Source organism: Cataglyphis hispanica, chromosome 25, assembly GCF_021464435.1.
Source record: "Cataglyphis hispanica isolate Lineage 1 chromosome 25, ULB_Chis1_1.0, whole genome shotgun sequence".
Lineage (NCBI taxonomy): Eukaryota > Metazoa > Arthropoda > Insecta > Hymenoptera > Formicidae > Cataglyphis > Cataglyphis hispanica.
This window is the reverse complement of record NC_065978.1, coordinates 2,918,028-2,930,315: the sequence shown is the minus strand read 5'-3', so window position 1 is coordinate 2,930,315 and position 12,288 is coordinate 2,918,028. Positions and strand designations below refer to the sequence as shown.

Below are 12,288 nucleotides of genomic sequence, written 5' to 3'. Positions count from 1 at the left end.
CTACCCCGTGTGTGTCGCAGAGAGAGACGCATTTTGCCACCGTTGCCATCAATATCAACGAGAAGTTTCTTTTATCAAGATTTACCTTTTTGTCAAAATAATAAAACGAATTTCTTAATTATGTCAAAGTATGAAATATAAGAAATATAAAATACACATTTTATGCCATTATTAGTAAAAAATGGCATTTATAAATTTGTCTTTCCGCTATCAGTGATATTTATCTAGATATTTATATTTATTAAATTTATTTATTTACTTATCTCGTATTTGACATGTATTCATTGTGCCATCCAATGCAATGGTACTGTGTCTTACGCAGGAGATAATGCTTGCGCGAGCATGCGCGCCGCAATTTGTGTATCTATCGCAAATGTGTATCTATCGCGTCTGAATGTGCTAAAATAATAACGAGAAATTGCGGGCCGCGCGAGTAGAGAGCTGCGTTTGCAGGGGATGCCGACGTATAATCGAGGCGCACCCTCTCTCTCCCGGCTATCTGTTTTATTTATCCGATAACACGCCATTATGGGCGAATCGTGAATGCGGCTGTGCCGGTAACGATTGGCTATTTATAATAACACGTGGCATACGGGTAATTAGTTGCGCGCAAGCCACAGTGAAAAACCGAACGCCGACATCGGTATCGAGAAAAATTACCGTCGTTTTTCATCGCGCCCCTTTGTCTACTTTATTTGGACTCTCATCACTTTTTTTCTCCCCACCAACTTGTCTGCGAGAGAAACACCTTCGATCGTGGTTTCGATCGTGCATATTCTATTAGTCGGTGCAATTAAATTTCACATTACACTCTTGGCAATTTTATCCACGATTGATTTTTTAATCTTAACTATGAAGTAGAGAGAGAGAGAGAGAGAGAGAGAGAAAGAGGGGGCTTGTATGCAAATAGGCCACTACTTATATAGCGCATCGGATGAAGCGATCATAAAACATAGGTCTCCTCAATAACTTTTGCGTTTAATCTCGTCATGTTTCCAATGCACAAAAATGTCGTCGGTGTTTAAAATAAAAAACAAAAACGACTCAAAGTTACACTTATTAAAATGAATATGTTCGGCGAGTAAAGTATTATTAGTAATTTTAATATATCGCTTCGATTGATGAATTCGCGTTTCGATATACCGATTAAAAGGAAACTTGGAAGGCAACGATAGAAAAGAAATTAAGAGATCGTTTCTGTTTATAATTCGGACGGCTATTCGATCACGGAAGATTACACTGGGATTTCATCGGCAGAGGGAGGCAGAGATATGGTGGTTCGGATAAAGGAGGGCAGGGGAGAGGCAGGGCGGCTGGAAAGTCTTGTCCATTGTACCGGAATTGTACAATGCTTATCGACGGTGATTGCTTCATTGCGAACTAGAATGACGGTGATGCTGGATGTAAGGGCGTGATGCATACACGGACGCGGCTCGGCGTTATCGGGTTATCGGCCGTAATGCACACGCACGCCGCGACCACCTTTCTACTGGGTTAACATTTCAATCTGGAAAATGTAAACCATCCCACCCTCCGCGCCTCGCTCGCTCGCTCGCTCGTTTTCCCTCTCTGTCTCTCTCTCTCTCTCTCTCCGTCGACGCTCGCTCGTTTGCATATCGCGCTCGCTTGTTGTTCTCGCCCGGCGAACGGACAAATTTGGCTACGGCGTACCGATTGATTCTGCGATTGTGATTCCAATAGCCGCGTGCCGATGCAAAATTAAAACGGTGGAATTGGCATTCGCACGATACATATTCCAACGAGAGCTTCGTGACGATCGATATTCATCCGCCGCGGGAGTTTATCCAACGGTGAAATGCATAAGAGGCTGCAAGAGGGAGAAAACACGCGACGACCGTGCGCACGGTGAACATCGAAAAGTGCAATCGGGCCTGTTCTCGATGCGGTCCTCCCGACGTGAGTCCTCTGCTCGGCTACGTCTAGATGCGCTCGTATTCTATATGCGAGACGAGTAAAAATCCGTTGGCGCGCGCGGTCGCTTCTTTTTTTCCATCCGCCTTTCGTTGGCAACGGTGAGAGAGTGACCACCCCTCCCCGTCCTCCCTCTCCATATAGGCGTGTAACGACGATGCGCAAACAATGACGAGGGTTACGTAACAGCTATGCACGATGCAAACACACCGTGTTGCGCTAAGCGCGTATCTGTAGCGGGGTGAGCAACGAGCGGTAACAGGGACTACGGTGGCGACGGCGGCGACGTCCAGGACGAACAATGCGTATCACATGGTGGCCTGTCTGAAAATGCCCGGCGCTCGTTCCCCATCGTGTGCCAAGCCTCGCGCCAAACGCGAAAAGCAAGAGCGATATCGGTGTGCTTTCGAAAAATAGACAGAGAGAGAGAGAGAGAGAGAGAGAGAGACGATAGACAGAGAGCAAAGAAACGATATGCGTGCCATCGAGCGTAATATCCGAAATAAATTTCCGATAATTGACAGTCTCTGAAATGCTCTAAAGAATGGATTAGAAAAATTCAGCGTTAATTAGATTTTTCGCGTATCATTATTAGCTCGATATCTCGTTTATCTACTGATAATTTGTCGATTTCTCTTTTCGAGAAACATAATATAACGAGATACGCGTAAGAAACGTTTGTGATCATTTTTGCAATTATGATCCATCGCGTAACATTTTAGAATTTAATATCTCGAGATGATCCGTTTATTTCCAATCTTTCTCGCGATAACCGAGTGATGAAAATATCCGAGTTTCTTAACGATTCAACGGAGTACCGTCGCACAATCTGTAGAGTTACGGAATTTCATCGGTGACCGCAGAACAAGAGGAGGCTGTTGGTGATCGCGTTTCCACGAGCGAATGCATCGACGTATAGGTTCGACGACGGGATTGTCCTTCATTACGCACGAAGGAAAGTGCAGTCATCGGCGCGCATACCCGTAGGTATGCACACACAGAGGCATTAGCTCCCCCAAAGCCCAGCCGGTATTAATTCCACTAATTGGACGTGGTTTGGGTCGCGGCAAACATCGGTCCCCCCTACTGGTTGCCCCCTTTCCCTCGTCTCCTCCGACTTGTCCGGACCACGCACATCGATCTTATGATCGATTGCCTTCTCGTAAGACAAAGGATGATTCTTATTCCATTCTGGAAAAATTGTTCGAGTCTAGATATTTATCGAGAGACGCGACGTTTATGTCATATCGCTATTTATTGTATTTATTCAGCAGTTCGATGTTACAATAATATCGCTTTTGCAAACTCGTTTGTTGTAAATTCTTTTCAGGTTATTAACACACAGTTAGAATCTATTATGTGTGCGCAATTACGTGTGTGATACAATTACAATGCAATAATGATCGTAATATATCTGAGACATGTTTGCGAGATATCTGCGCTCGAATATTACAGCGCGGAGTAATTAATCATGATTCGTAGAAAATGCAAAATATCAATTAACTTATAGGATGAATGAAATTCAAGTCGACTAACACGCAAGCTGGATTTACAAGTAAAAAGAATGATCGCGCCCGTGTTGAAAGATAAGCTTAGAGGGTTTTGCTTCGTTTCGAAATCTACGAGGTAGAGATCAGCTGTTTTGAGTAGACGTATTTACGGACCATAGAATCTGTACATATGTGTGTGTGAGTATGCATGGGCGTACATATTTGTGTTGCGTGTATCTATGCGTGTATGTGGGCGCGCGAACGTATCGGTATAAACACATACGACGATACTTGCATCGCGAAGGGTCTCCCTAGCGAATCTGGGTCACCGGGCCGACGAGGGACGATGAGGGGTTGACTGGCCAAAAGAGAGAAGAGAGAACGCTAGACTTGTTTCCCTTCCTGTTGCTATCAGCCATGAAGCGTCTATGACGAGATAATCGGAGAACGTCTCCGCGAATCATCCCTCGCATGTTTTTCACATTCCGCTTGAGCGGAGCCGAGAAGCGCGTTTAAGATACGGATTAAAGCTCATCAAGAGGAAAAATTAATGCTCTTCTGTAATCTAATTTATGATAAACATTTCATGTATGCATAAAATTATTCAGCATGCGAATACGAATATGTGGCTACTCTTCTATTCGAGTTCTTTTTAATCAGCGATGTATTTACGTCTATTTTTGAAAAGATAAATCATTTTGTTCGTTACATTTACTCGTATAAAAATTGTACTCGTTTTGCACTTGTGATTTTCATCTTTGTCCCGCGAATCGAGGTACTCGATCGCGGCAAAATTCACCTCCAGGAACTGTCGGCGGATACGGGCGCCTTGGGTATGGCACAAAGATATTAAGCACCCATACCCTAACCGTGTCGGAGAGCCGTGTAGACTATCCTGTGTGTCAGCTGGTGGGGATGGAGAGGCGGAGGAAACACAGAGGCGCGCACGGCGCGGAGAGGGTAGATGGACTAAGGGTAGGCGAAGGCGTAAGGGGGTGGTGAAGCAGGAGAGAGATCGCAAGGAAAGCGGAGTTACCTACAGAAGAAATAAGTGCGCGCGTGTAATGCTGATGGCGAATATGGTAGAGGAGATCTGAGAGTAGGAGAGGGTAGTGGAGAAGGTTGAGGAGGAGGAGGAGGAGGAGGAGGTGAACGAGGTAGTAGAGGAAAGAGAGGGAAGGGAGTCGAGTTCGTGGAGGATAGAAGGGTGAGAACATGGAGTGACAATGAGAATGGAAAAGTAGAGACAGAAGGAATAGATGAAAGAGACAGATTAGAACCGGAAAGAGAGATCGACGAATCGGACAGCAGATGATGATGGCAAAGATAACAAAGATAAGAAAATGAAAGACATAGACTGGAATGCGTCATGATGAACTCGAGAAGAAGAGAGAGAAAAGCGAATAGTATAGAATAATATAAAACGAATTAAAAGTGAAGAATCGTTAAACATGAAGAATTACATATCAGACATAATGAAGCGGAGGTGTCACAAACGAAACACTATGACGGAAATGATGCGGGCAGTCAAAGGAAGAAGAGAAATAAGAGCCGGGTCAGGAGACTGAGTAAGGCGCCCGAGAGAAGAACAGCACGCGAATAAGAGACAAGAGTGAAAGATATAAAAGAGAGAGAGAGAGAGAGAGAGTGGAGTGAGGGGAAACAGCGCGCGCCGAGGCAGGAAAGAGAACGTAAGAGCCGCAACGCGAAAGAAGACAAACCCGACGAGAGTAAAAGAAGAATCCCCCCCCCCATTCGCGCGCCGCCGGTACGTTCCAGTCGTACTGTCCTCAGGCTCTCCGCGCGTCTGCGTCTGGTTGTCCCTCTGTGTTGGTAGCCCCCGGAACCGTCCTCGTCGGCGTAGTCGTCGTCGTCGTCGTCGTCGTCGTCGTCTACCACGTCGGTGGCAGAGGTTGGCAAATAGTGGGGGATGCGGGGGGCGGTTGGCCAAACCGCCGCCACCCGGAGGGAAGGTTTGAAAGGCGTAGACAGTGTTAGCCTGCCGTCCAATAGCGAGAACAGCCGCCCTGGTGGCTCCGCCAACCGGATAGTCGGTTGTGCGCACAGAACGCCCATCCTCCCCGTTTGTCGGGCTCCCACTGATGTTTTTATTTATTACATCTGTGACTGGGTAGGGAAATACTCCCGACTCGACCGAGAGAGCGTTTGCTACTTTGAGAACGAGCGACGCGCGTCCCTGCGAGTTACCGCGGCAGCCGCCTCCGTCGTCATCGTCGCCGCCGCCGCCACCACCGCCGTTGTCGTCGTCGTCGTCATCCTCGCTGTCATCTCATCATTGACATTATCACAGTCATATCTCGTATACACGGTTCTCTCATATTTTCGCGTGTCTTTTATCCCGGTATAATCGTCGTGGTGTAGCCGTTTTTCGTTTATTGTGATATCAAGACATCATCGTCGTGAGCTAGTGAACAAGTTGCTACATCTCGCTGATAAACTCAGTGCCGAGGACTGTTGTTGTTCACGCAATAACTGTCGTCGTTATCGTCGTCGTCGTCGTCGTCGTTGTTGTTGTTGAAAGCGAGCTATCGAGTTTTCGCGATGGATCGATAAAAATCAGATATCCGCGTAGTGGACTAAAAAATTGTTATGGACACAGAGGTTTACGTGCGTGTGAGGATTGAAGAAATCGTGCGGTTTGACTTGTGCCGAGACGCGCAACGCTTACTTGCAGTGATAAGCGGGGCACGTTTGAAGAGTGCTAGTATAGCGCAATTTTAAAATCGTAAATCAATTTGCGGAACACGTTAATTGTCATCGAAGAAAGCTTACAAAGAGGATCGGAAGAAACATGCTTTAACATGCATTGAAACGATTCACGCTGCAACGTTCGATAGTCGCACCGCGATATTCGCCAACGGGCGAACACAGTGACGACATTGAACGTCAGAGACACGGACCGTATCGCTGGCGACAAGGACGTGTCTCGTTGTCTCTACGAGGAAGAACCGGGACGCGCGTTTCCGATCCTCCATGGATCACGGAGCGATGGACAGCTCTTCCGATCACAGCAGCCGTGCCAGTCCCGTAACCGGCAGTCCGAAACATCCGCACAGCCCGTCGACGCAGCAGAGTCAGCAACAGCAGCTCCACGGCAATCAGCATCAAGCGCCGCCGTCTCATCAGCAGTCGCACGGGCGCGATCAGATCCGCGATCATCAACAGCAGCAGCAGCATCGCGGTGTACCGACACCGGGATCGCCCACGAGAGGTTCGCCACCTCAGGGTCTTCCTCTGAGTCCACCGCCGTTGTCGGCCGGAGGTGGACCTGGGGCACCGCCGGGAATGGTCCCTCGTATGCCGGGATTACCGCCGCCGGGACTGGGACTACTGGGCCAGCTCGGCGGTATGCTGAGCGGTCACCATGGCTCGCCGTTGGAGCTGATGGCGGCTCATCACGCGGTTTTACCGCCACGATCATACAACAGCCCGCCGCCGATCAGTACTAGCGATCCTACCGCTAACGAGTGCAAGTTGGTCGATTATCGCGGCCAGAAGGTCGCGGCGTTTATTATCGCCGGCGACACGATGCTCTGTCTGCCTCAGGCCTTCGAGCTATTTCTCAAACATCTCGTGGGCGGCCTTCACACAGTCTACACCAAGCTCAAGCGGCTGGATATCGTACCGTTGGTGTGTAACGTCGAGCAAGTTAGAATCTTACGTGGTCTCGGAGCCATTCAACCCGGCGTCAATCGGTGCAAGCTGCTCAGCTGCAAGGACTTCGACGTTCTTTACAGGGACTGCACCACGGCCAGGTAGGTGACGACGCTCATGATGAAAGATGACGAAGACGGTTCTTCTCGTAGTTGTCTGTTTCTCCTTCGATTAGATCGTCCGTTGCCATTCTCGCGAATAAAATTCGCGTTCCTCCAAGTTCGATAATAACGAAGCGAGTGTGTAGTACGAGCAGAAGAGAACAGAGCTCAGGATCTGGATGACTGGTAATTTCGATGAAACCAGTTTTGACATTCTTCATTTTGCCTCGTGGCGATCATGCCATTGCTATATTTCGGACGTTTCTGCAAACGAATCTGAAAACGAATCAGAATAGTGACGAATAATAGTGGATATTTATTTATTATCGGTTGTTGATGCAAATCAATTTTTATAACGAGGAGAAGAAGATTCCGGAAATATAACTCGCGTACATCTGCGCGCATATTTTGACGCGCGGGCCTCGTCGTTGCAAACAGAAGCTACGATCCTCGCATACATTAATAACGCGTGGTGTCGCCGCTGGGCAACACTTTATCTTCGCCTGTACCTCGGCTTGGCTTTCGCGCCCGCTACCAGTCGGCCAAAAACTACTTTAATTGTGCACCACCTACCGCTCCTTAAGACTTGATCATCATCGAGAACGGCTCCCGGTGACCCTCGGGCTCTTTCGTATAGGCGATTCACGAGTGATCCTCATGCATCGAAATTGCTTCGCGATCTGCTCATCGAGTTTGCATTTTACGATTTGAAAGGAATGCCGTTTCGGCAATAGCTTTATTTACATTCAGGAAAATTATGCCAAAATGTGAGACGTATCGCATCCATTTGTAAAATAATATTCATTCGAAGTAGGAATAATCGCATGCACCGTTGCACTATATGGCGAAGAAAAAAGAAAAAGAATCCGAGTCGTAGCATCGGCACGTGCTTCTCGTTTCTAGGATTGTCACCAAGTTCCCGCGCCAACAGGTGTCCCTTTCACGGCAGTTTCTCTGAATGAATCGTCCCCGACGAGGGAGAGAAAGAGAGGATGCCGGGTAAGAGGAGGAGAGCACGGTTGTACAAGCTCTCTCTCTCCCCCACCCACGAGGTAGACGACAGACGAAACGGAATGGTAAACGGAACGAGGGGATTTAAGGTCGTCGGCTAAAGTGTTGTCCTTTCGCGCGACATCGTTTATTAATCCGAACCGTCTCGTTGATCAAGTCTTCGTTTCAGACAATAAATTCGGCGATACAATCTCGATAATTGTTGATTTCATTTGTACGTTTAATTATCGCGAAACGAACGAGCTTCTTCGAGATTCACGGCAGATCGCATGGCAAGTGGGCAATATTTGTTCGGCGAGCTACGCGCAGTCACAACGGAAACGGATTCAACGCGACACGAAGAGAAGGACAGAGCGAGAGGGAATCGAGGGATATCCCGAGGGACAGAGTGAAAGAGCCGGAGATAGCCAGAAGGAGAGAGAGAGAGAGGAAGAAGGAGGAAACTCGTAGGGATCGTAGGGATCCGAATAATCCGTAACAGTCAGAGAACAGAACTCCGCGAGCCGTCGGCTCGTGCGGGTCTCGCCTTTCTCGAGCTCGTTTTGTCGTTTATCGTACAGTTTACTCTTTCTCGCAATACGTCGGATTAGCGTAGCTCGATTAGCTAGACCAATTTTCTCGGCATCATATTTGTTCTTCGTAAATTAAATAATGTTATTTCTCCGTTTCATTATAAACTCTCTCTGTCCTCTCTTATAAAATTTGTTTCAATCTAAAAAGAGCGACCGAATTGTTTATTTTAGATAATTTTTTATCCACAACAGTTTTGAAATTCTTTCCGTATTTATAATTATTTTAATGTCGAAAGGTGACAATTATGACGATTAATTATTATATATATGCGTATATGTAATGACAATTATATTATATTCATTATCAGTAATATTCATCGCCGCATTCGGTTTCGGAAATGAAAGAATTGCCTTAGTTTTTTGTCAAATTCTTTCATACATTTCACGAATTTCGATCGCGGAAGCTCGCGCGAATGTCGATCGGAAAAGAGCGAGACGACGGGCTTGAAAAATAGGATGATCAAGAGGCTGCGACACGGCCTTCCTGTGCGGTCCGATCGCGTGTACCGCTGACGTCGTTACATTCTGATAATGCACGGCAACGGTAGCGGCAGCAACGGATACACACAGGCGAGCCACATCTACGACGAGTCAAACACACACACACACATACACAAGCATCGCGCGCGCATGCACACCTACATGTATACGAGTGCACATCGACCCCGGCGCCGTTCTACGCCGTTCTACCCGGACCGATACAACAGCATGTGCCCAGAACCGCACCGATAATTCAGGGGGATTTTTCTTGCGGTTTACTGCGCGGCGCCGGCTGCGTTGTTCCGTCCGGACGGCTCAGAGATATAGAACCGAATTGCGCCGGACACGCTGTATTTCCCGAGCTCTCCCGAGTAATAATAACGTTAAAAAGCAGGCTATGCGCAGACGACAACGACGAATGCGGCGGAGAGAGCCGCGTGCCGAGTTTGCTATGCGGAACCGCGCGCGCGCGAACGAGCACGCGTAGTAACGAGCTCACAATGCGTGAATCGTTACTGCCGCTTGGTGTATTTTTAAATGCCGCGTTTATTTTTTCATCGCGAGGCATTGCCTCTCTGACAACATTACAGTTGCTTTTTGACTTTTCTTGAAGAGACGCGTATCTGAGACATTGTATCTGGGGAGCTGTTATCTTGATCGAGAACGCCAACAGACATATTCCTGTTACAAGCTGATAAAAGTAATTGATTGCTCGCGTCGTATATATATATATATATATATATACATTTATGCGGGCCCTACGGTAATCGATAAGGAAATAATAATGCGGCCGCGTTGCGCATAGTTAACGAGACGAGTCAATTATATCAATTAATTCGCCTAACTCGGTCGGACGAACGAACGATCGCGCGCAAACTACCTATTCGGAATTGAGCCTCTAATTGGGAATCCGCGAAAAGAGGTCGCGCCGGGGAGACAAAGAGGAAAGAAGGAAAAAGCATAGAGGAGAAACATACAGGCGTAACGCAATTTTTCTTTATTCTTCCTCGCTAGCACGGCGCTTAGTATGTTACCTCGCATAACAACAGCCAGCCAGAAACTACGTGGGAGTGCGCGCGGCCCTGGACTATAATTCTATGCGCTATTAGCCGTTTAATTATAAAATTGTGCATAGATTAATTGGCTCCCGTAATGGCTCTAACAATGCACAGACATATTGTGAGAGAGCGAGAGACACAGGGAGGAGGGAGGAAAGAAGGGGTTGTACACAGAGAATAGAATCGGAGAAGAGAGGGGGTGAAGAAAAGGGGGAGAGCAAGAGTAGAACAGAAAGAGAGAGGGAGAAAGAGAGAGAGAGAGAGAGCGAGATGATAGCAGAAAGCCGTTATTAATATTTATTTCCTCTGCTTGCTCCTCCTAGCTCCTGGTTGTTGCCGTGCGCCGATGCGTGGTTATAGGCTACGTAAGCTTTTAATATCTATGCGCTCGTGTTAACTGCACGAATACACAAATAGGGCTTGGTAAAGTCCTCGTATGAACGCGACTGTGCTCTCTTCGTGGCTCACGGAAAGCATCGCGATATTATTCGACGGTCGGACGTCTCGAAAAGGGATCGTTCTCGATTCTTTTGCCGAAGCGACGCCGAGTGGAGGACGATCGGTCTCCTTTTTCTCCCTCTCTCTCTGTCTCTTTCTTTCTCTCCGTACACACGGGCACGTATCTATCTGGTAATTGTATCGTTTACAGCAGCTGGCAGGCCTCTCGGCCTTTTTTTTCCCCGTTCCGTATCCTGCACGGGGAATTGGGCCGCCAGCGTGATATTATAAAGGCTCGCATGACCCCATTGTTAGCATTACTTTTCATCGAGATACATATATATGCGCGTGTGTTGCTGCCGCGCTTCTACGTATGTACACGCGTCCGTAGACTCCCCCACGATGCGTGTGTGTGGGTGTGTGTGTGTGTCTCTCCATTAAATCTGCTTGTCGATTAATCCCATAACCGAAAACGAAGTCCGCGCGTTTGCCGTGTACTAGTTGCCGTGAGAATAATTCACAGGCAACTGCAATCGATGAAAACCGCGAAGCGGATATAGAGCCTTGAACTTTGTAAAATACAGTAATGCGATAAAAACGCAGCCGCGCGCTGACTTTTTATTGATAAAAAAGTGGAAACTGTTTTGTTGCCTCGATTGGAAAACTCGAGTGCATCATAACGCATTCGAACGCTGGTCGAGTTATTAGCCATTTCGCGGTGCTCGTCCTAGGGCCATTTAATAATATAGAGTTGCTAACATAGAGAGGATGTACTATCGCTTATTTATTTATTTATTTATTTGTTCGTTTGTTTATTCATCGGTCTCGGCAGCAGATGTAGTCGCGGTAGTTTATCGAGTTGTTTAATTACTTTACACCACACTCGAGAAACCGGAGCGCAGAGAGCGACCTTCTCCATTTATAGTATCTTTGCAGCTTTCGAAGCACGGCCAGCGGTCACTAATCTCTTCTTACACAATCGTTCTTAATTTACGGAAATTAATTGAAAACACAAATCTGAGAGGGGTGCCTTTCTTCCCAGCATCCGTCCGCCGCCCTTCACCCACGATGCCGTTCGCCATCACCACCCACAGTCTATTCCGCGCGCTTCGCTCATAATTCTCGGTAATTAATAATCTGCAACAAGTAATAATAAAGGCAGTAATCCGGCTGCGCGCGGCGCCGCGGTCGAGCAGCGTTCTTAATTCTGGATAATTAATGCAAAGACAAACAAGAAGGATTAAAATCCAGCTACTCACCCACCGTTCTTTTTCTCGTTGTTTCTCCGAACTTCTCCCTCTTTTTAACGCTGATGCTCGCTTCTCGTTCTATAACGTTGGCCAAAGATGGCCGACCGTTGCAGCCATGCGAGATATTCGCCACTTCTCTTTTATTTCTTTCCCCGTGTTCGCAAAATTTATGAAATTTGGCGATTCTCCTTCTTCGGCGATAAGATATGAGAAAATACTTGCTAAAATATGTTTATAATTATATTTAGAATTATTCCGAATTATTATCGCAACGTGTTGTA

General features: G+C 47.1%; 1 protein-coding gene across 7 annotated transcripts in view; it reads left to right on the top strand.

Annotated features, from left to right (window-relative positions):
- Positions 1-4,815: 4,815 nt before the first annotated feature.
- LOC126858377 (dachshund homolog 2) overlaps positions 4,816-12,288 on the top strand; it is a 182,947-nt gene continuing 175,474 nt past the window's right edge. For all 7 annotated transcript variants that reach the window (XM_050608641.1, XM_050608640.1, XM_050608639.1 and 4 more), the window contains exon 1: positions 4,816-7,198. In XM_050608641.1, the coding sequence (XP_050464598.1) occupies positions 6,417-7,198 (782 nt within the window). In that variant the 5' untranslated portion in view covers positions 4,816-6,416. The remainder of the gene's footprint in view (positions 7,199-12,288) is intronic.